We start from the raw sequence: 27,918 nt of genomic DNA on the forward strand, positions 1-27,918 counted from the left end.
GGGGCTCTTTCATGAAGGGCGGTGCTGAGGCACTGCCTGGAAGCGGGGATGGGAAACTTCCAGCTTCCCCCCCCCCAGCACCATCTGCCAGCGCGTCTGCCCCCTGACCCAGCCGGGACCCGAACTGCCCCGGGCCAAGGCAGAGCAGGCTGCAGGCAGGGGGCTCCAGGGGTCTCAGGACTTATCAAGGACCCCCCTGAGCCTCGGTGTGACATCTGACCTCGACCCAGTTGTGGTCCCACCCAGTCCCCAGCAAGCCCCACAAGTTCCCACTCTCCCCTTGGGCTAAGCCGCCACCCCAATCTCCATAGCTGACACCCACCCCGAAAGCTCCAGCTTCCTTTCTACAGTGGCCTCACGGTCCGAGCACGGTGCTCTACCCGAGCCACAAAGAGTGCTCCGTACACTTCTAGCGTCATCCGTACAGTTAGTATTACTTTTAAAAATCATGACCATAATATACACTGGTAAAAAAATGGGCCTGATGAGCCTTGTGCACCCCTGGGAGTGGGTCCTGGGTGGGGTCCAGCCTCCACCCCGACATGGGTGACGAGTGAGGTAGCGGGTGGTGGGGCCACAGGGCAGCCGGGGAAGGGGACCAGAAGCCCCTTCCCATTTGCTGAAAACAAGCAAAGGCTCCTGGCGCCCCAGCCTGGACAGCTCACTGGTTCTCTGTGCCCAGACCGAGGCTGAGCCTTTCCCGTGTTGTCCTGCAGAGACACCTCAGGGCTCGAGGCCACAATGTACCTGGGGTGTGGGCTCCCTGGGAAAATGGGAAGGGGCCCCTGGTGAGGCCCGTGGTGGGGGTGGACCCGGGTCCCCAGATGGTGCCCCTCCACCCTGAAGTGGCCTTGGCAGGGTGGCACGTTCACAGTGTCAGCAGGAGAGAAGGCAGTGGTGGAGGTGGGGGAGGGAGAACAGCAGCAGCCTGAGGACCCTGGGAGAAAAGAACCCCCCCCCGGAGATGGGCCCTAAAGCAGGGGTTTGGAAAGGGGGGTGGGGGGCTGTGACCTGAGCTGTTGAGAACCAGGGCTCTGGGGGTCCCCCAGCTTGGACCAGGGCACAAAGGCCGGAGGTGGGGGACTTCTGCTCCCAAGAAACATGCCCTTATGGGGCATCGCACGCAGTCAGCTTCCCAGGCAGGAGGAGCAGCTGGGCCCAGGGCTGAGCCCCAGTCCACGGATCTTCGGGTGAGGACAGAGGGGCGGGGGGCTCGGCAGGCACAGTCATGTCATCCTGCTGGTGGAGGGGGCTTGGCAGGCATGGCCCCATCGTCTCTGGGGAAGGGGGCTTGGCAAGCACAGCCCCCCGTCCCTGCTCCGGGGCAGCAGCTGGACCCGGCCCAGCGGTCAGTGCAGCACCTGGTCCAGCTCGTACTTCTCGCAGAAGCGGCTGGTGAAGGGGAGGCAGGTGAGGTACTCGATCCAGGGCCAGTGGATGGGGCAGACGTAGAGCCAGATGACGAGGGAGGCGAAGAGTCCGGCGAAGACCAGCAGTGAGATGATGATGAGGGCGCGCTTGCGATAGGCGTCGCTGGTGCCGAAGGTGATGTAGGGCAGGAAGGCAAAGGCCAGTAGCAGGCCGCTGAGGAAGCCGAAGATGTGGGCGATGTTGTCAATCCAGGGCAGGAGACCACACACGAACAGGAAGAGCACGATGGCCGAGAGGTTCCGGAAGGCCTTCCAGGGCCGCTCCAGCAGCTGCCAGCTTTGGAAGAGCTCGACGAAGAGGCAGGCCAGGAGGCCGAACTGCGATCCAGCTGGGCCCACCTGCAGCGGGTCGGGGTGACGGGACAGGTCACTTCCAGGGACCAGGGTGGGCTGCCAGGAGGCCCGGGACCCAGCCTCCTGTCTGTGAGCCCCTCTCAGGAGTGTAGACCCCGAAGCTGAGAGGCTGGGGGTTGGCCAGATGGAAGCTGAGCCTGCTCCGTTCACTGTTTCAGCAAACACGGAGCACCTGCTGCGTGCCCAGTGAGGGTCAGTGCCGTGAGCAAGACAGACAAGTCTGCTCCCGGTGGCTCATGGTGAGGAGGGGCACAGACGCTGAACAAGCCAACGACCTTAGGGTGAGCTGATCAAAGAGCTACTGGCAATTTTGTACAGCTCAACTTACATACGTGTCCCCCAAAAAACAATATGCTTGGCTTCTAACCCCTGGTCCTAAGAAGTGACCCTGCTTGGAAATAGACCTTTAAAGATGTGATAAGTTAAAGTGAAGCCAAACTGCATTTATGGGTCCCTAATCCCATGACTGGTGACCTTACGAGGAGAGGAAATGGAGAAAATGCAGAGAGGAGGAAGAGTGGACATGTGGCAGAGGCAGAAGTGAGACTAAGTTAGGCCAGAAGCCAAACAAGGCCATGGGTGGCCCAAAAAGCGTCTGCCAGCACCCTACAAGCTCCAGAGGGTGTATGATCCCGCAGACACTTGGATTTCAGACTATCAGCCCCCAGAACCCAGAGGGAATAAATGTCTGCTGTGTTAAGCTCCCGCTTGGTGGTGCTTTGCTGAAGCTGAGACAGGGATGCACTGTCAGGTGGGTGGTGATGAGAGGTGAAGCAGAGGCAGGGGATGGTGCTCAGGGAGGGGCCCTCCAGAGGGTGAGGCCTGAGCGGAGGGGGACTGGGATCTCTGGTGACGGGAGGGCATTGGCTGTTCCCACTTTCCTGGGGGTTAGGGACTGGCTGAGAAGCACCCAGCTGGGCCTTCCTTCCGCAGCAGAGCCTGGCGGAGTCCCGGTCCCTCTGGCAGGCAGATGGGACAGGGAGTAGCAGAGGCCAGAGCTCCTTGCTGCAGAGGACGGGTCCTGTCCCCCACCCCCTCCACATCCCCAGGCCCCTACCTCAGCCCGGTACGGGAGGAAGATGGCGCTGGCGAGGTTGCCCGTAATGCCACTGAGGATGAAGATGATGGCGATGCGGTGCCAGCCGGCCAGCTTCTCCAGGTCCCGCAGGATGGTCATTTGGAAGACCACGGACACGAAGCAATGCACCACGCTGGGGGAGAAGGGTACACACACCGGGCACAGGCCTTCCCACAGCCGCCAGCCGGACGCTTCGGGGAGATGTGGGGTCTGGCAGCTCGTGCGGCTGGGTCCTGGCTGGGGGTCCCGGGTGGTGAGGGGCCTCTTACCCAGCATGTAGGAACAGGGACAGCCACAGCCTGTAGAACTGGTCGGGGACCTCGGGGTTGAGGAACGGCAGGAGCCCACACACGTTGTCCAAGCAGTGCACCTGGGGAGCGCACAGGCTAATCGGCGCCCTGCCAAGCCGGGCCCAGCCACGCTGCCCGCTCACCCTGCAGCCCGACGTGCAGGCGGGGGCTGGAGCGGCCCCTGGGCTGTTGCAGATGACGCAGATACCTGTGGCAGGTGTGACGGTGTGCACGCTAGCTCAGGTAAACCACTGGGTCCCAGCTCACCTGGGAGCAGAGCGTTGCCTCTTCATGGAAATAGCCTTGCATGAACTCGCAGTACTCCCGGGTGGTGATCTCGCAGCTGGGGGATGTGGAGGCAAGGGGGGTATCAGGCCCCGAGGAGCCCCTGCCTCTGCCCACCTCGCCCAGAACCCAGTGCCCGGCCACTCCTCGGCAGGACGGGGATGCCCGGAGCAGAGCCTGGCGCCGGGGCAAGTGCACACCAGGGGAGTCCCGGGGCTGGGGCGTTCCGGGGAGGGTGTCGGGCTGAGGCTGGGGGTTGGTGGAAGGGCAGAGGCCGCGGAAGGTGCGCACCTGCCCTTGGTGCCGATGCAGCAGGGGCGGCCCTTGACCTGGCAGTCCATGTGCAGGAAGCCCGTGTGGTTGCTCCTGGCCTGCTCTGTGCAGATCTGCGGGGAGGAGCACCGGCAGGAGGGTGGGCCCAGGCAGGGGACAGCACCCCATCCCAGCCCTTCCCGGACCCCGGCTGCCCAGCGGTGCTCACCGGCCACTTGGTGATGTCGTCAGGCCAGATGTGGGCTCCGCTGGAGGCTGGCTCCTCGCATGTCCTGGAGGGCAAGATCGCAGGGGGCAGAGTAAGGGGCAGTGGCACCCCCAGGCCGCCACACACCCCGCCAATGTCTTGGGGGGGCGGCGCATGGATGGTGGTACCAACCACGCCAGACCCCCATCCTCTCAGCTGGGGGCAGGCCCAGGCTGTACCTGGGGTCCTGGTGGCACACGGCCCCCGAGGTCCGCTTCTGGCCCATATCGGACTTGTCCATGGGGGGCCCGGTGTCATCTTGCCACTTGACAAAAGTGGCCAAAGTCTCCTGGATATTGGGGGAGGGTGGTTAGGCCAGGACAAGGCCCTTTCCCGTGGAGTGGGCAGGGGCTCTCTCTAGGTCAGGGCTGCATCCTGTTTCCCAGGGCTCCGGCTCATCTCCCAGCCCCCCATCCCTTGCTTCCCTGGGGCCAGGGTGGGCGGGGGGCAGGGGAGAAAGGAGGGAGCATGGTCCCTGGCCTTGAAGAGTCACGTCCCCAGGCTGGGGGGTTGGTGAGAACCCGGGGCAGGGCACACAGGCTCTGGAGCGGGGCTGGCAGGGATCGGCACCCCAGGGTGAGAGGCAGCCCCCTGCCCCCACCGAGCAGTCCTTCCGCTGCGTCTGGATGCAGCCCGAGTGGTCATTCTGGACGCAGCAGCCTGAGTCCCGCTCCAGGTCCCGCTCCCGCAGCACTAGCTGCTCGATCTGCTGGTCCTTCCGGATGCAGGGGGAGAATTTGGCCCCCAGGTGGATCAGGTCGATCTGGGGGGGGCGGGGTGCAGGGGGGTGAGCACGGGCCAGGCCTGGGAGTCTCCCCCAAGTAGCATGGCTTGGGGGATGGGGAGGTGACGGGCAGGTGAGGGGCCTCTGCTTAGATGACGTCCCCAGCCTGCCCCTTACCGAGCTGGGGCCGATCCAGAAGTTCTCCTGCTGGATGTACTTCACGCTCTCGTACACACCTTTGTTTCTCAGCACCTGTCGTGGAGGGAGCAGGAGGGAGCGTGAAGATGGTGGGGTTCCTGGGGGGGAGGGGAAGGGCAGCTGAATCCGGGCCCTGTCGAGTGAAGCCCCCCCACCGGGTGCCACCTTCCAGCAAGGCCCCCTACACGGGGAGAGGGCTGAGTTTGGACAGCACGAGGGTCAGTGGTTTTCTTTTCCTAGGAATTCGACAAGGTGGGACCAGGTTGTGACCTGGGAGGGCCTGGTTGGCCCGAGACAGGGTGGGGACTCACCAGCTGGGTGGTGACGTGCTGGGCAAAGCCCACAGGTGCAATGCCGTATGTGCAGATCACCAGCAGCGTGACGATGATGTGGACGGAGGTCAGCCAGTAGGTGAAGTAGGGTCTGCGGGCAGAGCTGACCTCGGGGCCCAACCCTCAGCCCCACCCCCGTGGCCACCCCAGTAAAGCTCTCCCCGGGGCCCCCCATCAGCCCACCCCCTCGCCTCATCCTTCAGCAGCTGCCAGCACCACCTTTTAAAATGCACCCGAGCATCTCTCTCCCTGGCTTGAAGCCCTTTGGTGGTTTCTTGCTGCCCTTGGGAACAAACCTCGAGTCCCCCTGATGCCTCCCCCTCCAGCCTTTCTCCCACAGCACCCGGAACGCACTGGGGTCCCTCCAGCCCCCACGGCCTCTGCACAGGCGGTTCCGGGCCTGGGACACCCTTCCTGCTCCTTTTACCCAGCTGACCCCTGCTCCTGCTGACTGCACCCTCCTCATCCGCTGTGCACTCCCACTCTCTGTCTCTGTCCCCCCGACACTCACCACACTTGTCACTACCCAACTGTCTAACTTGGGGACCACTGTCTTGGGTTGCTGCCAGTTGTACACTTGGCAAGTCACCCACCCCATCCCCTCCGTACTCTGGCTCCCCCAGAGCTCCCCCCACCCAGTCACTAACCTCACACACAGCTTCCAACTGTTCCCACTGCTCGCTGGGGGCGGGGGCCCCTCACCCTGGGGTGCCGATACCTGCCAGCCCCACTCCAGATGCTGTGTGCCCTGCCCCGGGTTCTCACCAACCCCCCAGCTGGAGACAGGACTCTCCCAGGGCCCCTGTGGGGTGCTGCTCAGTGAATCCCGGCTGGCTGCTGGCGGGGTGGCCGGCCCAGGAGAGCCGGGGCAGAGAAGAGGGAGGCGTGAACACAAGTTCCCCGCATGCCCCCTAAAGACGGGGCGTACCCACCCGCTGGTCTCCACGCCCCCCCCCCACTCCCCACAACGGGCTCGCTGAATGAACACGGTGGGAGCTTCGGGAGAGAGCCTGGGAGAATTCGGAAGCTTCCAGACCCTCTGGGGTGGCCCTCCAGCCCTCTGCCCCCGGCCTCCACCTGCAGGGGACCCTCAAGGACAGCGACCTCACCCTACGCAGCAGGCCTCACCCCTGGGGCTGGTGCCCTGCGGGCCGCCCCCTCCCCGCCCCTCCATGGCCCCGCCCCCTGCCAGGCCCCGCCCCCGCCAGGCCCCGCCCCACGCCAGACCTCGCCCCAACCACCCCAGGCCCCGCCCCCGCCGCACCGGTGGCTGTCGAAGGCCTCCAGCTGCCGCTGCACGGTGCTGCTGATGCTGCGGCGGTAGCTGCGGTTCAGCCAGTTGCCCACCACGCCCAGGCCATAGTGTCGCTTCTTCCGGTCGAAGGCGAAGTGCTTCACCTTGGAGGCGATGCGCTTGCCGCGCTTGGCGGTGGGGACCGGGGCTCGGCCATACTCCTTCCTGGTGGGGACAGCACTGCCAGTCACAGACGCACAGGGGCACAGCTGGGGGCTGGGGACAGGGCCTGGCTGGGACAGGAGTGGGGCAGGCGGCAGCCGCAGGGGCTGGAGGCCCCTGGGGAGCCCCTTTCCTGCTGGGCCACCTCCCTCCACCTGGAGAAGGGACTCCCCACCTCCAGCACTCACAGTGGGATTTGCACCCCATCGGGGGAGACCGGGGAGGCCAAGTGTGGGACCCCACGGAGATAGCTGGCAGAGAGTGGGGGGGATTCAAACACGTCATCAGGCATAGAGCTCATTTCTTCCTGGGGTGGGGGTATAAAAAGTGACAGTGTCAGGGGTCACCAGCCCCAGCTCCTGCCCAACATCCCAATTCAAGGACAGGACTGGGCTTGACCCCGGATGGGGCCGGATGACAGGCTCTTCAGGAGGGAAGTGGGAGCCGGTGGGGAACCCTATAGCTGGCACCTTAAGCCTCACTCCCAGCTCCATTTCTCCCAAACCTCACTCTGCCTGGGACAGAAAGATGGGGCTCAGTAGCTCCGTGAACTGGCATCCCCACCCCATCAGGACCTTTGGATCTCTCAGGGGCTCCTGACAGAACACAAATGAGGCCAAGATACGTTCTCCCAGCCCCCAGGCCTCCCCAGCCCCTCTGACCCCAGGGGGCCCACACCCCATGCTTGCCTTACTAAAAAACGAGGAGTCAAATGTGTCTGCCCCATCAACCGCATCCTCTTCCAGGAAGCTGGGGTAGGCAAAGCTGCGTTTGATTACGCGGTGCCGCTGACCGGTGGCATCCAGCACCGAGCGTCCCTGCACAGGGGGCAGTGGCACAGGCGTCAGGACCCCAGGCCCTTCCAGGCCTGCCCCAGCAACCCAGCATCCCCAGCCTCCAATGCCAAAGAAAACCGTCAAGTCCCATCCCCCTGGGGGCAGTGCCTCGGGAGGGGAGAGCCTGCCCAAAGCATGGAACGTCTGGGAGTTGGGGACGGGGAGAGGGGAAGCCCAGGTGGGAAAGGGGGCACCAGATTCTCTGCTGCCCTGAACCACACCTTCTACCACCTCTCCTGTAACCACCTCCCCCTAAAACCTCGCCAAATCATGAGCTGCTCCCCCTAACTCCAGGCCTTGGCACATGCTTTCCCCTTTGCTTAAAATGCTATTCCCTGCCTTTGTTTCCTGCTGACCTGGTCTTACTTTCTGGGATTCAGTGCAAGTATCATCTCCTCCATGGAGCCTTCCCTGATACTAGCCCCTCTCCTGGGGGCAATAAGGCACCACACTGAATAGCGATCCCTTCCCCTCACCCTGGGCTGGGAGCTCTTCCCAGCAGTAACTCTAGCTCGTTTAATTTTGCAACCCCGTGCCTGGCATGTATTAGGTGCTCAGTAAACGTGGGTGAATGGGGGGTGAATGCACGTCTCACCTCCTACTTCCCCAGCTTATGTGTCGGTGCAGAAACCAGCTTCTGCAACTGCAGAGGCAGCTGAGGGCTCACGAGGGAACTGGGAGAGGGTGAGGGCCTGGCTGCTGCTTCAGCGGCCCCTCCCTCTGCCCAGGGATCCAGCACACCCCCCGCCCTTGGCTCAGAAGGCAGAGCCTGGGGGAGCTCTGGGGCAGCTTTGAGGAGAGGGAGGAAGGGAGCGATGGAGGAGGGAGCTGGGCAGAGGCGAGGGGAGGGGGGAGGGCCCCCCACCTTGAGGAGGGCGGCAGCAGCCTGGAAACTCATGTGGGCTACGGACATCCTCTTGCGGCGGGGCAGGTGGGAATAGCCAGAGCGGACGCTGGTGAAGGAGGTGAGTGACAGGACCCCTGGCGTCAGCGGGGGGTGCGGGGCGTGAGGCCGGTCCACCTCGTCAGGGTGGCGGAAGGCCCGGCCCCGGGCCAGCGGATCCACAATCTGGAAGGGATGGAGGCTGTGAGCGGAGCTGACCCGACCCCTGGTCGAGCCACCTGTGGCTCCCTCAACCCCGGACAGGGCCCCACCTTGGGCATCTTGCAAGGTTTTGGGGACTCGGTGCCCTGGAAGGAAGGCACCTCCTGGCTGGGCAGCTCCAGGTCCCGCTGGCACGAGGACTTCAGCTTGCCGTAGCGCACGCTGCAGTGGTGCAGGCTCTTGCGTTGCCAGTTCTGGCGCTTCCCTTCCCAGTCGCTGCTGACCCCAAACCACTGGGCCGTGCCCCTGCAAGAGCAGAGTCAGAGAGCTTGTGCACGCTTGCACACCCTGAATGAGAGCCCACACGTGAGTACATGGCAATGCATACAGGCACATGTGTGCACGTGGGAAGTGAGGTGAGAGGGTGACAATACACACACGAGTGCGTGTGCATGTGGGGAAGTGGGGTGAGCGCGTGGCGATGCAGGTGGGAAGTGGGAGGGGAAGCTGAGCCTACCCCCGAGCTGTCTGCTTCAGAGCCCCCTGACCAGATGGGCAGAGGCAGGGCCGTGCCCGAGGTGTGGGGGGCTGGGCTGGGAAGGCCCTGGGAGCCACTCTGAAGGCCAGTGCTCACCCCAGGCCCCTGAACCTGACCCCTCTCGGCCTCCACACTGACTTTCTGCCAAGTTCACATCCTCCTGGGCCGCACTTTCCCCACCTATAAATGGTGTTAGGTTTTCACGTTCTGCCTCTGCCGGCCGTCAACACCTGCCCCCCAGAAGGACAGGCTGGCGGGCGGCGGGGAGACTCACTTGCGGATGTTCTGGGACAGGGAGGCCTGGCGGCGGAAGCTGGGGGGCCTCTCGGAGCTGTTCTCCTGCCATCGTCCCCGCGGCTCCTGGAGGCTGACGCTCTTCATGTAGGCCGGGTTGTTGGGCCTCTGCAGGGAGCAGGCAGGAAGGACAGAGAGAAGGAGCCTGCGGAGCTGCCACCTCGCCCGAGCCCTGATCGGGCAGCTCTGGCTCCTCTGTGACCTCACGGCGTGAAAAACCCCATGAGAGCAAACTCAACCTCAGTTTGCACCCCCGGAGCTGCTTCTGTTCCAAAATTTAAATCCCCATGTCCTGTTGGTTTTCACTGAGCCCTAGCATGCCTTTCCCTTCGTGGCAACCCAGTGTGCTCTGATGACACCACGATGCTCTCGTCGGTCTTTGGGTCCTAAAAAGCTCTCTGGGGAAGTGGCGGCACCAACACAGCTCCCCTTTGTGTCCCAGGCCACGCGGGAAGCCCACGCTGTTCTGAGCCTGTTTTAAATGTGCTCTTTATGGAGCAATAGTCCAGAATGTTGGAAATGTTGATTCATGTCCGCTCCACCAAAGGAACCAGCGTGGCAGAATCAGGCTGCTGCTGCAGAAGAGATCCTGTGTCCCCGTCCCCTAGGCCATGCACAGCTGCAGCCCTCCCAAGGGGGGCTGAACACTGGGCCCAAGAGGGGAAATGAAAAGAGCTCATCCTCAGGCTGTGCCAGCCAGCCCTGTGTGGGGGCCCCGGAAGCCTGAGCTCCTGGGGTGTCTCAGACCCAGGAAGGCCGTGGGCAAAGGCCTGGGCCAAGGGCTGCACACGCAGCTGCGGCCCAGGAAGACGTGAAACCACCCAAGGTGGGCGGGCCTGGGCACACCTGTTCCCCAGGGCAGGGCAGCGAGGTGGCTCCTTACCTGGGGCAGCATGCTGTCCTGCTCACCGGGGGCCTGGGTCTCGGGCGGTGGGATGGTGATGGACAGGTTGGGCGGCTTCCGGCTCTGCAGGCGGCTGCTGGACACTGAGGACACGCTCCCGCCATTCTTGTCAGCCGAGGCCATGGTGGGTGGGAAGGGAGGAGGGCTGGATGGAGACACGGGGGTGGGCACGGCTGTGCTGAGAGAGGGAGGCCCAGACTGAGAAGCCCCCTGCCTCAAGCCCCTTAACTTAACTCCAGGGACTAAGTCACGTGACCGGGGGGCCAATGGGGTTGGGGGGAGGGAGGAGGGCGAGAAGGTCTATTTCTGTTCACCTTCATTTGCATTTCAGACCAGGAGGATTCTGGGAAGTCCCCAACTTTGCATCTTGTTCCATTTCTGGTCTCTTTGTTCAGGCAAAGACCAGAGCCGGGAAGGAGCAGGAGGACAAATAAACCAACTCAGAAGAATATAAAGCAGAAGGAAAGCATGGCCCACCTGTAACCCCACTCTCTAGAGAAGACAGTTCAGTGTGTAGAACCTTCCAGATGTCTCCCTGCACCTGGAAACGTATTTATGCAACTTAAAACTTTAAAACAAACACACACACACACGCACTCATACTTTTTAATTCTACATCGTGGACATCTTTCCCTGCCAACACATATAGACAATCTACCTTAACTTTTTGGATGACTTCAACGAGTCCACTGAATGGAATGGATCATTATTGAGTTAATTCCCTAAGGATGGCTACTTAAGATGTTCCCAGGGTTAAATTTATGTCCAATGTGGTTGCAATGAACACCCTTGCCCATCTGAGCATTATCACAGGACCAAGTTCTAGAAGTGGAATTGCTGGGTTGAAGGGTAAATGCATCTTGAATTTCAATGCATCTTGCCCAAAGGCCCTGCAAAGAAGTGTTGGCAATCTGCCCTCCGTCCGGGGCTCTTGCACACTGGTGCCACCAACCCCCAACTCCCTTCTGATCCCCACCCCCACCCCAAATTAACACACCCAGCCTCTTTTGATTCTTCTCATCTCCATCTCCTGCCCCAGGACCTTTCTCTTGCTAAAATCCTCAGCTCTTTCCTTTCCCCCACTTCCCAAGCCTCCCGGGGCCAGAGCTGCATTTGTTTCCGCTTCTCTTACAAGGCCAGAGACTCTGCACCCATCCCCTGGTGTGGGCGCCAAGCCCAGTGTGCACGGTCGGGGGGAGGGTCACACCCCACGGAAGGCCCTTAGCCAAGGGCAGCAGGACGGGCCGCAGAAAGCAGCCGCCGCATTTACTCCCAGCCCCCCGCCCTCTCCTGTGACCTGACCCACCAGTGCCACCACCTCTCACCTGGCGGATCCCAACCTCCAGGCCTCCCGGCCCCTGGCCCGCTGCCCCCCATGCCCCTGCCAGTGACCATTCTGCACACAGCAGTGGGGTCACCCTTTCACACCATGTCACTCCCTTGCTCAATAATGTCTCAGGATTTCCTGTTCTCACCTAAAATACCATCCAAACTTCTCAATGGGGCTTCCAGGCCCTGTGTGGCTTCATCTCCTCCCACACTTCTTGTTCCCCGTGACCCAGATGTGCAAGGAGACAGTGGAGTAGAGGGTTGAATGCACAGTCTGTTGGCAACCCCATTTGCAGAGATACCCCCGAGACGACTGAAAGCAGGGACTCAGAAAGATGCGTGTCCACCAGTGTCCACTGCGGAATCATTCACAATAGCCAAAAGGTGGAGGCAGTCCAAACGCCCATCCACAGATGAACCGATGAACAAATGTGATTCATACATGTGGTGGAATATTATTCAGCCAGGAAAAGGAGTGAAGCACCGATATGCGCTGCAATGTGGGAGAACCTTGAAGACACCATGTTGCATGAAATAAGCCAGAAGCAAAAGGACAAATATCGTATGCTTCTACTTACATGAAATATCTAGAACAAGTAAATTTGTAGAGACAGAAAGTAGATTGGAGATTACTGGGGGGAGGGGGAAATGGGGAGTTGATGCTTAATGGGTGCAGAGTTCCTGTCTGGGGAGATGGAAACGTGCTGGCAATGGGTGGTGGTGATGGCAGCACAACATTGTAAATATGATTAATGCAACAGAAGTGTTAAGATGGGAAATCTGTCTTAATTATAGTTACCATATGTTCTAGTTTGCCAATGCTGCCGGAATGCAAAACACCAGAAACGGATTGGCTTCCATAAAAGGGGGTTTATTTGGTTACACAGTTACAGTCTTAAGGCCATAAAGTGTCCAAGGTAACGCATCAGCAATCGGGTACCTTCACTGGAGGATGGCCAATGGTGTCTGGAAAACCTCTATTAGCTGGAAAGGCACGAGGCTGGCGTCTGCTCCAAAGTTCTGGGTTCAAAATGGCTTTCTCCCAGGATGTTCCTCTCTAGGCTGCAGTTCCTCAAAAATGTCACTCTCAGTTGCTCTTGGGGTGTCTGTCCACTCTTAACTCCTCCGGAGCAAAAGTCTGCTTTCAATGGCTATCTTGAAACTGTCTCTCATCTGCAGCTACTCTCAGTTCCAGTGCATTCTTCAAAGCGTCCCTCTTGGCTGTAGCTCCTCTTCAAAATGTCCCTCACAGCTGCACTGAGTTCCTTCTGTTTGTCAGCTCATTTATATGGCTCCAGTGATTTAATTTAGACCCACCCTGAATGGGTGGGGTAACACCTCCATGGAAATTATCCAATCAGAGTCATCACCCACAGTTGGGTGGGTCGCAACTCCATAGAAACACTCAAAGGATTCCAATCTAATCAGCACTAAAACGTCTGCCCCACAAGATTGCATCAAAGAATCTGGCTTTTTCTGGGGGTCATAATACATTCAAACTGGCACATTCCATCCCCTGGACCCAGAAAAACATATTCTTTCCAAATAAAAATACATTCATCCCATCAGAATATCACAAAAACTTAAATCATTTCAGTAACAATAGTTAAGCACAAGATCCCATTAAATCAGTTACAGGTGTGGTCTGTCCAAAAGCAAAATTCTCCTCTGACTGTGAACCTGTAAACTTCGAACAAGTTATGTGCTTCCAATATACAAAGGAGGGACATTCATAGGATAAACATGCCCATTGCCATAAGGAGAAACAGTAAGGAAAACAGGGTTAACAGGACCAAAACAGTTCCTAAAACCCACAGGACAAACTCCATTAGATTTCAAAATCTGAGAGTCATTAACAGAACGATGTTGCATCCTTGGGGCTTCAGAAAGCGGGAGCCTAGCCCTTCTGAAGGGCCTTTCTGGCAGCCCTTTCCTCTCTAAACTCTGGGGTGAGTTCTCCAACATATCCACACATTGGGGAGACCACCTTCTCGGCCCCACCTCCTCAAACATCGGGGCAGCACCCAGATTCCCTTCCATCTCTGGGGCACACGCTCAACCCCTTCAGAACAGTGGGGTGGCAGCCAGGCTCTCCCCAATTCCCTGGGAATGTGCTCTGCCCTCTTTGGGATCTCGGGTGGCAAAACTCTTCCTGAGCATCAAGGCGGAAAGCCTGCCCTCGACCTCCAGGGCAAACTCACCCTTTCCTTGCATGTGGGCCACTCCACTCTCCCAGCCCAAGGCCTCTTGACTCCAGACCTCAACCTCCATGGCTCTGTCTTTGAAGAAATTTTTCCTTCAATTTGTTCTTTGCCTGTTTCCTCCAGTCCAGACTGGCAACGGCTCTGTCTATAAAGATCTCACAAAAATTCTGTTGGCTTTGCATGAAGCACACTGGGGTCAAAGCCGTCAGACAATTGGACTTTCCACAAATCCTTTCTGCTTAACTCCTTTTCCAATCTTGGCTTGTACTGAAATGGCGGCTGGGTTCCATGTTTGGTTACATCCTCACGTTGGGCTGTAGCTTCTGGGATTCCACCCCCTGGAAGCCCGTAATTTTCCAAGCCATCAGCTTCTGGTTTCTTTGAACCCAAGAGTTCAGTTCTAAGTTTATTCCTGTCCGCTCGCATTTTACTATAAGCTGCAAGGAGAAGCCAGGATACATCCTCCACAAGTAGTCTGGAGATCTCCTCAGCTAAGTATTCCAGGTTGTTGCTTTCAATTTCTTCCTTCCATCTGACACCAGGACTCAATTTAGCCAAATTCTCTGCCACTTTAAAACAAGGATCACCTTTCTTCCAGTTTACAACAACACATTCATCATTTCTGTTCAAGTCCTCGTCAGAAGTATCTTTAGAGTCCATATTTCCACAAACAGTCACTTCAAAGCAGTTTAGGCCTTTTCTATCAAGCTCCTCACAATTCTTCCAGAATCTTCCCCTTATCCATTTAAAAAGCCGTTCCAACATCTTTGGTATTTGCAAACTCAGCAGCAAAATCACTCCACTCTCAGTACCAAAATCTGTTCTAGTTTGCTAATGCTGCTGGAATGCAAAACACCAGAGATGGATTGGCTGTTATAAAAGGGGGTTTATTTGGCTACACAGTTACAGTCTTAAGGCCATAAAGTGTCCAAGGTAACACATCAGCAATCGGGTACCTTCACTGGAGGATGGCCAATGGTGTCCGGAAAACCTCTGTTAGCTGGGAAGGCACGAGGCTGGCATCTGCTCCAAAGTTCTGGGTTCAAAATGGCTTTCTCCCAGGACGTTCCTCTCTAGGCTGCAGTTCCTCTTCAAAATGTCACCCTCAGTTGCTCTTGGGGCGTTTGTCCACTCTTAGCTTCTCTAGAGCAAAAGTCTGCTTTCAATCGCTGTCTTCAAATTGTCTCTCATCTGCAGCTCCTGTGCTTTCTTCAAAGTGTCCCTCTTGGCTGAAGCTCCTCTTCAAAATGTCCCTCACAGCTGCACTGAGTTCCTTCTGTTTGTCAGCTCATTTATATGGCTCCAGTGATTTAATTTAGACCCACCCTGAATGGGTGGGTAACACCTCTATGGAAATTATCCAATCAGAGTCATCACCCACAGTTAGGTGGGGTGCATCTCCACAGAAACACTCAAAGGATCCCAATCTAATCAGCACTGATACATCTGCCCCACAAGATTGCATCAAAGAACCTGGCTTTTTCTGGAGGTCAGAATACATTCAAACCGGCACACCATAATTAAAAAAACAAAAACAAAAACAAAAAAGCAGACTGGAGCCTGGGCTTGAGCTGCGGCTCCAGCACGTGCTGGCAGGGGCGAGTCACTGGCCTCCTGTGGCCTTGGCCCCCCCACCACAACGGGGATGATGAGAGCCCTTCCCCTGGAGAAGCATCTGGAGGATCAAAAGACTGAATGCACATCAGGCCCTCAAGCAGGGGCTCCAGAAAGGTTTGCTGGTCCCTTGCCCCCAGATTGTCCCACGGTGGAGTGGGCAGCTCCTTCTCACCACTCTGGTTCCAGCTGGAGTGCCACCTCTTCCAAGAAGCCTTCCCTGATTACCTGGAGTAGCCCTATCTGCCCTCCACCTCTCCACTACTTCACCTCGGTTATTACCCTCACTGCTACCGTCCTTCCCCAGATTGTTTCATGGTGGAGTGGGCAGCTCCTTCTCATATGCTGGTCCCAGCCAGAGTGCCACCTCCTCCAAGGAGCCCTCCCTGACTGCCTGAAACAGCCCTGTCCACCCTCCATCCCTCCATCACTTCACCCTGGTTATCACCCTTATTTGTTTTCTGCAGCATTTACTTCTGTATCCCAAGAAAGTGCTGGGCCCACAGCAGGCATCGGTAGGTATTTGTTGAGAAAACAATGGGATGAACGAAGTGGCCAGTGGCTTGGGCCCAGCTACCCTGCTCCCTACCTTCAGAGTCTGGGCTCAAATTGCAGCTTCCTCAGTCTCGTGGTGGGCGTCTTTAGAGTATGTTTTAGTCCTTTCCTCACTCGGCACAGATACTCTGGGGTCAGGCCTCAGCTCTGCAGAGGGATGGATGGACAGATGGATGGCAGGACGGATAGCTGGGCTCCAGGTCAAGCAGGGCAGCCTCCCTGTCACTCACAGCCTGTAAGAACAGAAGGACAGGAACGGAGAGAGGAGCTAGAACACAACCTGGCATCAGCAGATGCTAGCCACATGCCTTCCCAGCTTAGAGAGGTTTCCTGGATGCCACTGGTCTTCGTTCAGTGGAGGTACCTGATTGTTGATGCCTTATCTGGGACACTTTATGGCCTTAAGACTGTAACTGTGTAACCAAATAAACCCCGTTTATAAAAGCCAAAAAAAATAAATAAATAAATAAACCACCTGTAAACTCACAACCTTTCAACATTTTATATTTGCACTGTTTTTACACACATTCACATACCTACATATTACAAAACACACACAAATAAAATGGGATTATAATCATATAAAAAAAAAAAAAAAAAAAAAAGAACAGAAGGACAGGCTCAAGACGGGGCAGGGAGCATGCCGATACCGTCGCGTCCTTTAAACCTCCTGAGCCCCAGTCTCCCAGCTAAAAAATGGGGCTAGTCCCGCCTGCCCCCGGACCACAGGCCTCTTGTGGGGCTGTGCTGGGCACCTTGGGGTGCCGGACAGCCAGGGGCACTGGCCGTGGGGAATTTACATCCAACCTCCTGAAAGTAGTTCTAGAGTGTAGTTGCTGGGCCAGAACCAGACTGGAGCTGGCCATGGAAGCCGGATGGTTTCTTTTAAGATATCCTGAGTGGGGAGGGGGACATCCTGCCAGGCAGCAGGCCCAAAGCAGTCCTTCCCTTGAGTCAGAACCCCAAGGGCTGCTGGGAAATGCTAAGGGGGCAGGGTGGGATTCAGCCCTTCCATGTGGGGGCCTTGCCTGGCCCTTCACTGCATGGTCCTCCATGCATGCTCCCAGGCAGACCACCCTTCCACTTTGTAGAAGGGTTTCAGAGGCTCAGAGAGGTTAAGTAACTTGCCCAAACTCACCCAGCCGGAGGGGGTGCAGCAGGGACTCAAACCTGGGTCAGTCTGGCTTCAGAGCCTGAGTTCTCCTCAGGAAACAGGTGCTCTCCCTCCCTAAAGTGGGGTACACCCAGGCTGGCAGGTCACCACCAAGGAGCTGGAGTGGAGAGCCCAGCCTGGAGGGGAACTTGGTCTGGAACCCCAGTGCTTTCCAAACAGCGTTGCTCGGAGCCCGGGGTTCCCCAGAGGTGTCCGAGGGGTGTTGTGGGGTGAACAGGAGGCTGGGACAGGCCCGGGGCCCCTTCTGATTTCATCAGGCAGCCCCCCTTTATGCAGCACACGTTGGATCAGGGCCTCCACTGTGGAAGTCCTCCATCCGCGGCTGAGTGGAGCAGCGGGCGCAAGGGGCACAGAGGGGCATTTGTGGGGCAGAGCCGTGGCCCCGGGACACTTCCAGTTTCTTTAAGGCTAGACCAACAGGCATGGGCCTCGCTTCCTTGATTCCCACAGCACCAGGGGGCCCTGACCCGACTCACAGAGTGGACCCGCCATGGACATGGACACGGACACAGCGGCTGTGGGCAGCATGGTCCACGGTGTCAGGCTGGGCTGGCCCCTTCCCACCCGGGAGCCCCACGGGGACACCACTCTGCCACGTCCTGCACGTGCTCTGGGGACAGAGCCAAGACAACAGCCTCACCTGGGGCCTCGGTACGGAAAGTTCCCCAGCTCGGCCTCCTTTGGGACCGCGGCACAGTGAGAGGGCACCGGGCGGGCACTGCCCTGGGAAACTGGCACCAAGGAGGGGACGTAGGATCCTTCTGGAACTCAGAGCTGATTGCACCTCCCCCCCCCAACAAGTCACCACTTGGTGCCCTCATCTGCACACATCCCCAAACCCAAACCCATCCACCTGCAGCTCACCCAGCTCCCTCCCCTCATCTGAGGCCCCCACACCTGGCACACCAGTCTCTACCTCCTCTACCTGGCCAACATCTACTCCTCCTTTAAGGAAAGTAATATGCCACTTCCTCCAGGAAGCCTGCCATGTCATTGCCTGACAACCTCTTTCTCACCTGCCCTTACACAGTGCCCTGGAAAGATCTGCCTATGTGAATCCGTCCCCCATCCAGTCCCAAGCGGCACAGGGTAGCCCCACTAACGACTCACTGCTGGGAGTCAAGGAGTAGGGGTGCACGGCTGGGGAGTGGGATGAAAGGCCAGGCTGCATCCACCTGGACCAGGGCTGTCTCCCCCAGTCCCTCAGCCCGGGCACGAAGCAGCTCCCCTGGAAGTTCCACAAGAGTACTGCCTGCTCCACCGGGCCCTGGCTCTGTGCCCATGCAGGGCTGAGGACAGAGGACACTGTCCCAGGATGAGTCACCAGTGGATCTCATATCCTCCAGGCCAGCCCAGACCCCCCCCCCCCAACCTGCTCTCTGGCCCACCACAGGCACTGCTTTCAGTTCTGGGGAGCTGCCCAGCCGGCCCCCCATTGCAGAGGCCATGCTGCCCCCTGGCTGCAGCTCCCCACCCCATGTTCACTTGCTACTGGCATCTGTGCCCATTCCCCAAAGGGAAGATGGGCAGACACAACATGAAGTCAGAGAGTGGGGAGACTGGACCACCGCAGAACAAACCTGGGGTCCCAAAGGCTGGAGCATGGCTTAAGGAGAGCCCTGTAACCACCTTAGTAGGGTGGCAGCAAGAGTCCCAGGTAACAACCATGAGCCTGTATGCAGCTTCACCACTTGCCCCGCTGGGCCTCGGTTTCCACCTCTGTTAAACAAGGAATTTGGCAAGGTGATGGTCCAGCTTTAACATCCACGGAGAATGCCACTTTTCCATGCCCCTCTCTACCATGGGGGGAGGCTGGGCTCACAAGCTACACACCCGCCCACTTTTCCAGAAATGGGTGGGCAGGGGAGAACAGGTGCCAGAAGCCCAGCCCCTTCCTGGGGGGACCTGGAGCAGGGACGGGGGCTGTGGGCCATGTGGGGGCTCCCCCCAGCCCAACTCCAGGGTGTGGAGGAACCCAGATGGCAGAGACCAGGCAGAGAAAGTTCCAGAGTGTTGGGAGCCGCCAGCCCACACTTATCTCCCACACCCAAAAGTGCTTGCTCACTGTAGAGGAAATTGTGACATCCTGGGACCAGGCTTTCTGGCCCACAGACTCACATCCGTTCTCGCTGAGACCCCCAGGCTTGCTCCAGCACCCCACATGGGGCGGGGAGGTTGACGGCCCGGCCCCACCCCAGCCAGATCCCAACCGCTGGCTGCCACCTGCCCAGGCTGGATCCTGGCCTCAGGGGGGTCTCCCCGGAAAGGGCCTTCACCCCAGCTCTGAGGTAGCTAGGAGACCCCCAAGGGGCCTGAGTAGAAGGACCAGGAGTTAGGATGGGACAGACCCTATTTCCTCCTCTTTCGGGGGTCCAGCACAGGGTGGGGGTAGGGCAGAACCAGAGAAAAAGCGAAGTGCAGACAGTGCTCGAGGCAGCTGCCATGGGTGGGTGGGGGCCTCTGTACCCCATCCTGCCTGAGGCCAGCAGCCTGCCCCCAGCTCTCTGTTTAGTGTTAAGCGCCTATGGCCCAGCCAGCAGCACCCAGGGGCAGGGGCACATAACAGAGGTGCAGACTCAGAAAGCAACCACCCACTGGAGAATCCGGTTTTCCCACCGAGGGTGGGGCTGGCACTCCCAACCAAGCCCTGTCCCAGCACTGCCAGGGAAGACAGGCCCCTGGCACCCTCCCCGCTGCTGCATGTCCCCCTGTGTAAGACCCCCTGGGCAGGAGCGTCTGCTGAATCCCGCACCCCCCACCCACCCACCAATGCCTGGCCTTGCGGAGAACAAGGTTCCAGCCGCGGCCCCGGATGGAGGTGGGGGGAGCTTGACATCAGGGCTGAAATGGGGACAGAAGGGAGGGGACAAGGGGTAAGCACCCACCCCGAGACACACACACACACACACACACACACACACACACACACACACAAGGGGTAAGCACCCACCCCGAGACACACACACACACACACACACACACACACAAGGGGTAAGCACCCACCCTGACACACACACACACACACACACACACACACACACACACACACACACACACACACACACACACACACGGAAAGATTTAACCCACTTGCTATGGCCAGGAAGTGAAGGGGACCTGCGGGGAGGGGGCAAGGCACCCGAGGAAGTGCACACACCAAAACCTGGCCCCAGAAATTACCTGCAGCCTGGCTCGGCCCCAGGCGGGTGGCCTGTGCCTCCCAGGGGAGCGGGCACCCAGAAGGGGAGGGAGGCGGCCGCGCGGGGCCACTCGGGGCCTGTCCCAGCTGAATCACCCGGTGACAGGCGGCTCGGGGGCCAGGAAGCGGCTCCCCTCCCCTGCTTCCCTGCCACAGAAACCGAAACCCGGTTCTCCCTCTCCGTGCCCCTTCTGGGAACCGGAGCATTTTTAGAAAGCTGCAAAGAGGAAGCGGCGCCCTCGCCCACTGTGCAATCCCCAGCAAAACCCCGGGTTCTGCTGACCTCGGGGAGGCGAATGGAAGGAGCAGCTTGTGTAAACGCTGCCGCCGTCTAAGCGGGCTGCCTGCACCTGGTCTGGAGGCAGGATCTGGGAGGAGAAACGGAGAGAAAGGAGGGAAGGAAGGAGAGTGAGCAGCCACAAAATGCCCTGGTTGGAGCCCGGCTGGAGCCCCAGGAGAGGGGCCTCCGCGGCGGGAAGAGCGGCTCTGTCTGTCCCCGGAAGCCAAACAGAAGCTCCGTCCCTCCCTGCTGGCGACCGCCGCCTCCCCCAGAGGCCGGAGCTGGGGGCGGGTTGGGGCAGCAGCTGGGGCGAAAGGGAAACTGCCTTCAGGGGTGGCACCCGCCCCCAGGCCGTGCCCACCAGCCCCGCTCAGCGGATCCTGGCCCGGGAAGCCCCCTCCTCCCGCCCCCTCCCCTTTTGGGGCTGGCCCCAAAGCCGATCCAGAAGATGAAGAGCTGGAGGGGCAGGCTCAGAGGCCGGGCCACCCACTGGCTGCCTTGGGCTGTCACCCTCAGCCCCAGTTAGAGTGCCCTGGGCCGACCACAGACACGGGAAGCGGGCGCTGGGTTCCAAAGAGCAGGGTGTGAGTGTGGGGGCTAGCGGCAGGGGGTGCCCTGTTCCTTGAGTGGCTCGGACCCCTGACCCCTCTCCTGGGCCATCCTTGCAGCTTTCTCAGGATTACACGCCAGCAGGGAATCCTGAGAATCCCACCCTCTGCCTGGGCCCTGGGTCTGAGGCCGGCTAAGCCAGGGGTGCCCAAGCACCACATCCCACAGCCCCAGTGGCCCCAGGGCAGCAGCTGCGGGCAACGCACAGGGCAGGCGCCACGGGGAGCAGGAGGGCCACCAGGGCGCTGGGCGGCACAGGCTTCCCAGGGGCCCCCGGGGAGCCTGGATCCAGAGATGCTGGTGGAGGCAGGCAAGGGACGGTGGCTGAGCAGAGATAAAGGGCCCCTGGTGGGCCCCGGGCTGCACCCTCCTCTCCCCAGGTAAGAGGCAGGTTTTCAGGGGATGGAGGGAGGGAGAGCAGTGGGCCTGTTGTGGAAGGCTCTGCCAGTGGCCCGGCCTCCTTTGGGGAGGCTGCACATCCTGCCCCAGTTCTTGTGCTCCCGGTGGCCTCTCATGATGGGGGAGGAGTCAGGAGTGGCCCCCCGGGGCCCGGAAGGCAGTCTATACCAGGCCAGACACCAGGACCCAGGAGGATTATAGAAAGGGCTGGGCTTCGCTCCAAACACTCACAGGATTTGCCTTTCTTGGGGTATTGGGAAGTCATGTTTTTACTGGTCCTTGAAACCAACAGCTGCCCAGTGGTCGGGGACAATATGGGGTGCAGCATGAGGGGTGGGGAGCAGGGGGAGCCCGTTTCACCCCTGCTGGGGGCTCCCTCACACCAAGGCATGACCACCCCACATACAAGGAAAGGAGTTTTGTTTTGCGCTTTCAAGGGTAAGAGCCCACCAGGTGCCTCCCCTCTGCGGTCCGGCTGCAGACATCGAAAACACACCTGGACTTGGGGAGACAAGGGGGTAGGCCTGATCCCAACTGCTGTGTGACCTTGGGCCAGCCACTTAATGTCTCTGAGTCTCAATCTGCTTATGTACAAGATGCTGGGTAACCTCCCGGGGTCTCGAGATGACCGTCATGCAAGGTCCCTGAAATCTAAGTGGATTTGTCACCATTAAACGGGGCTCACCCTGAAAGCTCGCTGAGCTGAGGGACAGAGCCCCATCCCGCCTGACAGAGAGGTAAGTGCCTTGCCCAGCAATTAGGCCCCGGGTCCCTCCCCTCGACTCACCCAAGACAGAGCGCTGGGTGCCTGCCCCTCCCTTCTGGAGGCCAGGTCTGCTCATCTCTCCATATGAGCCCCTCAGCAAGGAGGGAACATGCCAGGCAAACACTTTTCAGCTTATAAACAATCATTAAGGAGCTAGTAAACTCGATTTCCCAGAACCCTGCCCTGGGGCTCACTGCTTCCTGGAGAGAGGCCGGTTCCAGCCCTGGGTGGCTGCCAGGGCTTCAGGGCACCTGGGGGTCGGCCCCTCTCACACCAGGGCTTGGAAGCCACCCACCCACCCACCATCCTGTGCTTTAGGGCAGCGTGCTTTTGTTACTGCGGGGTGAGCAGGGCTGGGGAGCCAGAGAGCAGGCCTCAGAGGCTGGCTTGGCCACCTACCCACTGGTAGACCTTAGGCAAATCACCGCCTCTGAGCCTCAGTTTCCCCTACTGTGTAATGCGGCACTGCCCCCACCACCCAGGGATCCTGTAAAGATGACGTGAGGTCATGAACTTCCATTAACTGGTAGCAGCTTCTAGTCCTGCTGACGTCTGCCACCAGAACTCACTCGGTCTCTATTTCCCAGTTTGACAGATGGGGAAGCGGAGGCCCATGCGGTTAAGTCACCTGCCAAGGTCCCAGGGTTGGGAAGTAGGGGGGCTGCAGGCCCAGCCAGGGTCCTGGGTTCACCCCCACATTCTGCAGCCTCCTGCCTACCCACCCCCTGCCCCCTCCTGACCTGGTGAGGGATGTGGGACAAGAACAGGCCTGGGACAGCAGCTCTGAAAGTCCAGGGGCTCACAGTGAGTTGGGGGGCAAAGGCCTTTGACTCGTGAGTTCCTCCCAGTTGCCCAAGCAGAAACGACCCCACCTAATGCAGGGTAGCAGTTCTGTTTATCAAAGTGCTTTCACAAACATTATTTCATTTAATCGAGGTGGACAGAAGGGGGCTGGGCAGCTGACTTGATAAGCTCAGAGAGCTAAGGAGGAAGTTGTTCTCCTTCCTTCAGTCCCAAGTGCTGCTCCTCCCCGACCCCAGCGTGGTTCCCCCACCCCTCTCCTCCAGGCCTTCCGGAGGCCATGCTGGAGGTGACAACCCGGGGAGAGCCACTTAGAGGGAAAAGGTGCTTCTTGCCAGGGACTTGGGGCAAGAAGCCATACAAGCACCACCGAGGAGGCCCTGGCACAGGCTCCGGGGCCACCAGCAGAGGCAGAGGGAAACTCAAGGCCCCAACGGCCCCGGCCAAGGAAAGCAGAGTTGAGGGCCATGGGGTCCCTGACACCCTCACTGGCAGGAGGGTTTGGCAGTCCACGCCCCGCTCCTCCACTCTGGGAGGGCCCTACGGACACGGCCACCTCTACAGCATAACAGCCACGGCGGCTCCCAGGAAGCATGGCTCCGTCCTGAGCCCAGGGCTCACGGCTTCCTAACAGAAGCCACTGCAGCTCCACTGCCATGACGGCTCCCGTCACCCTGCTCCGACCGCAGCCAGTTATGCCAATCACTGCCGGAACCCTCACAACCCTCTGAGGTAGACTACTGTTACCCCCACTGTACAGCTGGGGAAAATGAGGCCCTCACCACGCTCTCGTGGACCTCTGGGCCTACCAGCCTGTGGGCCTGGCTTCTTGGCTCCCCAAGCTTGGAATGCACTCCCGCCCCCCACCCCGGCCCCCGGCTCCATCGACATGGTTCTCCCATCACCCTCCAAGCCAGCGACCTCAGTCAGCCCACCTGGTCTGCACTGGCCACTTAGCTCAAGCCACGTTCTTAAAGGGGCCTGGGGCTGCACTGGGGCCCAGAACATGCCTTCTGGCAGCTTTTCAGCTGCCAACAACTTGCATCTGGGTCCCTGGATACGTTTACTCAATGCGACAATGTGGACACTGTGGTTCTCTGTACTTCCCTGAAGATGAGACAAAAAGCTTTCCTTGATACCTGACTACTTCTCACAAGAAATTCAGGGAGACAATCGAAACTTTCTGGGCAGTCTGGGAAAAGCCTTCATTTCCCCACTGCCAGGGGGCGGCTGGGCGGCTCCTCCCGGCCCAGGTCCCGAGAGCTGCCCAGGCCCGGCGGCCTCCGCTTCCTGCCACTGCGAGTGAGGTCAGCCCACGCCAGGCAAGCGCCCATGTCCCGCGGCTCCTCCCCCGCCCGGCTCAGCTGGACGGGAGCGGGCGCCACTTCCGACAGGGCAGACGCATGAGCTCACCCTGGAAATCCCCGCGGTGACCAGGGCAACACCGAGGCCTGCCCCGGAGCCTGTGGGTGCCAAGCCCCAAGGGGCGGCGCGATGGGGAGGGCAGGGCAGCCTGGAGCCTGCATCTCACCTGCTGCTGCACCCTGGGGAGGGCAGGAGGCTGGTGCCCACCCAGAGCGACCCGCCAGGAGACCATCCCATGAACAAGGACACACACACACACACACACACACACACACACACTTCTTTCTGCTCTTGTCTGGTTTCTCACTTGGGGGAGAGTTTATCAAGCAAGTGGATGGGAACCCAGGAGAGGCCATGGCTGTGTCCTGAGCTCAGGCCATGTGAGAAAGAGCACAAGTGGCCTCACGGCAGACCTCGGGCCCAGCGCCCCTGCAATGCGTTTGGGCGGTGACTGAGTCCTCCTCTTAGGAACCCAGGTCCCTCTCCTCGGCAGGAATGGGGGAACAGACTCGGAGGTATCTGGTGGTTCTGCAAGGGCTGAGCCCCGGGGACAGGCAGCCTGGGTCCAAACCCTGGCTCTGCTGCTCGCTTCCAGAAGAGCATTGAGTCTAGGTGATTGGCCTTGTGCCTGGAGAGGCCCCAAAGTGGGAGTCCCTATTCTTGTTTTTTGTTCAACTGGAAAGGTGGGAGCCTCACACACCAGCCTTTTGGAGTTAAAAGACCAAAACAAACAAACAAATAGGCAGCAATCCCCACCTGCCACCTCGTCCCTCCAGGGCTCCAGGCAGGATGTGTCAGAGAGTAAGTGCAGGGCTGGGTCCAGAAGTGAATGGACGGGGCCACAGACATGGCGCGGTGTGAGCAAACGGGTCGGGGCAGTGGGGTGGCCCAGGCAGCTGTGGCCGTTTCACCTGATCCTGCCCCACCGTGACGTGACAGCCACCCCTCCACACCGCAGGCCGGGAGTGCGTTCCTCGAACCCAACTCAAACCGTTCTGAGTCATCACTAAGGGGAGACCCTCTGGCCTGGGTGGTTTTGGGGACCGCCATCTCTCATTTGCTCCCCCAGTCACCACAAGCACTGGACACCTTGCTCGGCCAGGAGCTGGGCCCACCTTGAGCTGCTTGTTCCACCTGGGGGCCCCAAAGCCCCAGGGGAATATTTTTACTGCAGGAAGGAAGAAGATTGGGGAGCCACAAGGAAATAAATAGGAGCCCTCTGAGTCTCTGGGTGTTATTCTCCTGGTATAAAAAAGTGGAAGAATTAGGTGTGAGTCCAGAAGGGAAAATTCCAGCAAGTCACATGGCATCAGGGGTCCAGCTTTGGAAAAGTCTGTGGGTACAGCGCTGGTCCCAGCCCTCTCCCTCCCCACTTGGGAACGTCTGAGCTCAAGGGCTGTCCTGGCTAACCCCACATGGGAAGCTGACCTACAGGTAAAGTACTCCAGGTCTGAGCTCTGAAAGGACCCTATTTCCAGCCCTTCTCCCCTACTGCACCCAAATCTGTTTCCTACAGGGTCCATGGTGAACAGGGCAGAGGCAGCAAGACCAAAATCATGCTGGGGTACTACCTGACCTCTCACACCTTATTGCATCTCATTTAGGTTTATTCCAAGTTCCTGCCGCTAACCTCCAGGGAAACTGAGGCAGGGAAGAGCCATCAATAAGTAACTTGCTGAGACAGGTGCTTGTTTCTCAACCCTGGCATAGCACTATTGATATTTTGGGCCAGAACATTCCTTGCTGTGGGACCCTCTTGTGTGTTGCAGGGTGTTCAGCAGCAATGCTGGCCTGTGTATTACTAGATGCAAGCAGCAAGCCCCCCTGCCCTCCCCCCCAAACTGTGACAACCAAAAATGTCTCCAAACACTGCCTGGGGAGCTGTATCACCCCTCTGGTTGAGAAGCACTGCTCTAAAACAAGCTGCACTCTCCACTCCTCCCTCTGCCCTCCAGAGAGTGACAGTAACAGAACACAGATGCTGAGCTCATTATTTCACCAGCAAATGTCACACACTCTGGGGTCCTAAGTCTGGCCATTTGGGAAAGAGCAGCCAGCCCACATGTGGGGTCAATCCGTCAAGCCTTCTCTGCCCCCACCGGCCCCAACTTTTAGCTCTCTCTCTTAGTGTTTCATGGAGTTAGGGGCTGAGACCTGGGTTCCATCTGTACCCTAGGGGTCATATTCTCCCAAACCTCTAACCCAATGTCCTGAAGAAACATTAGAGGGGCCAAATAAGCCAAAGGAAACCAGAGACTAACTCCCTGAGTCCAGGAAGCCAGAACTCCTGGGTCCAATTTCTGAGCTCCGGTCCTAACCTCGTGTGTGCCTCTATTTCCACTTCGGCAAGGCTGAACCCACAAACTGCAGCCCCTTCCTCCAAGGCACACTCGGGGGGAAAGGGGAGGGAAGAGGAGGGTCTGAATTCCAGGGGCTTCTGGGAGGAGGGCGAGCCTGCGCGGGCCCCCCGGGGGCAGTCCCCTCGCTTCCTCCCGGATTTTCAAACTTCTGCCCAGCGTCGTGCCCGCAGCCCTGGTGACTACGACTCAGGGACCCCTGGGCGTCTCTCCCGCGCCCACGTGGGGCCCCAGCGCTCCGCAGAGCCGACACCCTCGCCCGGCAGCGCAGCAGCCCGCCGTCTCCCCGGGGCTGGCTCGGGCCCGACCCCGCGGACCCTCGGCGCCTGCGGTCCCGCCCGTCGCCCCGCGCTCACCTCCCTGCGGCCCCTCGTCCCCCGGACGCAGCTCGGAGCAACGCTACCGAGCGCCTGGGCAGGCAGCTCCTCCCGGTCGGCGCCGCGCTCCGCCTCTTCCCTACCTGCGCGCAGGCGGCCCAGGGGGCGGGGCCTGGGGCGGGGAGGTCAGGGGCGGGGCCTGGGGGCGGGGCGGAGCCGGGAGCCCAGGGGCGGTCAGGGGCGGGGCCTGGGGCGGAGCGGAGCCGGGGGCCCAGGGGCGGGGCCGGGGCGGCCCGGGCGGGGCGTGACCTGGAGGGCGGGGCCATGGGCGGGGCCTGGAGGGCGGGGCGGGGCATGAAGGCCCCGGGAGGTCCCCCATCCGCCCTGGATGCTCTGCCTGACAATGCCCGCCCTCGGCGCCATGGGGTCCCTCCTCGGCAGGACCCTGTTTGGCGCCCGAGTTAGTCTCTTCCGGACAAAACGCACGATCATTACTTCACCCCCCAAGAACCCAAACATCCCAATAGCGGTCTCCCATCCTCCTCCGTCCAGCGCCCTCACCCTCAGGCCACGTCGGCTTGTTCCCTGGACCTTTTAGTCCTGGAGCCTTTGCCCTCACCCTTTCCTTGAAACATTTCCCCGCATCCGGGTTCCTCCAAATCCTA

At 59.6% G+C, this 27,918-nt stretch overlaps 1 protein-coding gene across 7 annotated transcripts; it reads right to left on the bottom strand.

Annotated features, from left to right (window-relative positions):
- Positions 1 to 410: 410 nt before the first annotated feature.
- Positions 411 to 27,417, bottom strand: RHBDF2 (rhomboid 5 homolog 2). 7 transcript variants are annotated; one of them, XM_037809222.1, is made up of 22 exons: positions 27,293 to 27,311; positions 20,643 to 20,727; positions 16,021 to 16,219; positions 10,762 to 10,825; positions 10,264 to 10,429; positions 9,361 to 9,488; positions 9,183 to 9,266; positions 8,659 to 8,854; positions 8,369 to 8,572; positions 7,357 to 7,485; positions 6,856 to 6,974; positions 6,476 to 6,670; positions 5,191 to 5,302; positions 4,859 to 4,933; positions 4,559 to 4,720; positions 4,137 to 4,246; positions 3,919 to 3,982; positions 3,729 to 3,823; positions 3,420 to 3,495; positions 3,132 to 3,232; positions 2,842 to 2,995; positions 1,350 to 1,769 (listed from the first exon to the last, which is right to left on the bottom strand). In XM_037809222.1, exons 5-22 carry the CDS (start codon positions 10,405 to 10,407, stop codon positions 1,350 to 1,352), a joined length of 2,568 nt encoding a protein of 855 aa, XP_037665150.1. In that variant the 5' UTR covers positions 10,408 to 10,429; positions 10,762 to 10,825; positions 16,021 to 16,219; positions 20,643 to 20,727; positions 27,293 to 27,311. The 7 variants fall into 7 exon arrangements, with proteins under 7 accessions (XP_037665154.1, XP_037665153.1, XP_037665150.1 ...); XM_037809226.1 differs by lacking the exon at positions 20,643 to 20,727 and having other exon boundaries at positions 411 to 1,769; positions 4,559 to 4,672; positions 27,293 to 27,417; XM_037809225.1 differs by lacking the exon at positions 20,643 to 20,727 and having other exon boundaries at positions 411 to 1,769; positions 27,293 to 27,417.
- Positions 27,418 to 27,918: the final 501 nt, after the last annotated feature.

This window comes from Choloepus didactylus, chromosome 18 (genome assembly GCF_015220235.1).
Source record: "Choloepus didactylus isolate mChoDid1 chromosome 18, mChoDid1.pri, whole genome shotgun sequence".
Classification (NCBI taxonomy): Eukaryota; Metazoa; Chordata; class Mammalia; order Pilosa; family Megalonychidae; genus Choloepus; species Choloepus didactylus.

Coding starts and splice junctions, on each gene's coding strand:
- RHBDF2 (XM_037809225.1), bottom strand. CDS start 10,407: ATGGCCTCGGCTGACAAGAATGGCGGGAGCGTGTCCTCAGTGTCCAGC. Junction 5,303..6,475: donor GAGGCCTTCGACAGCCACCG/GTGCGGCGGGGG, acceptor CTCTGCCCGCAG/ACCCTACTTCACCTACTGGC. Junction 3,496..3,728: donor TGCATCGGCACCAAGGGCAG/GTGCGCACCTTC, acceptor CACATCCCCCAG/CTGCGAGATCACCACCCGGG.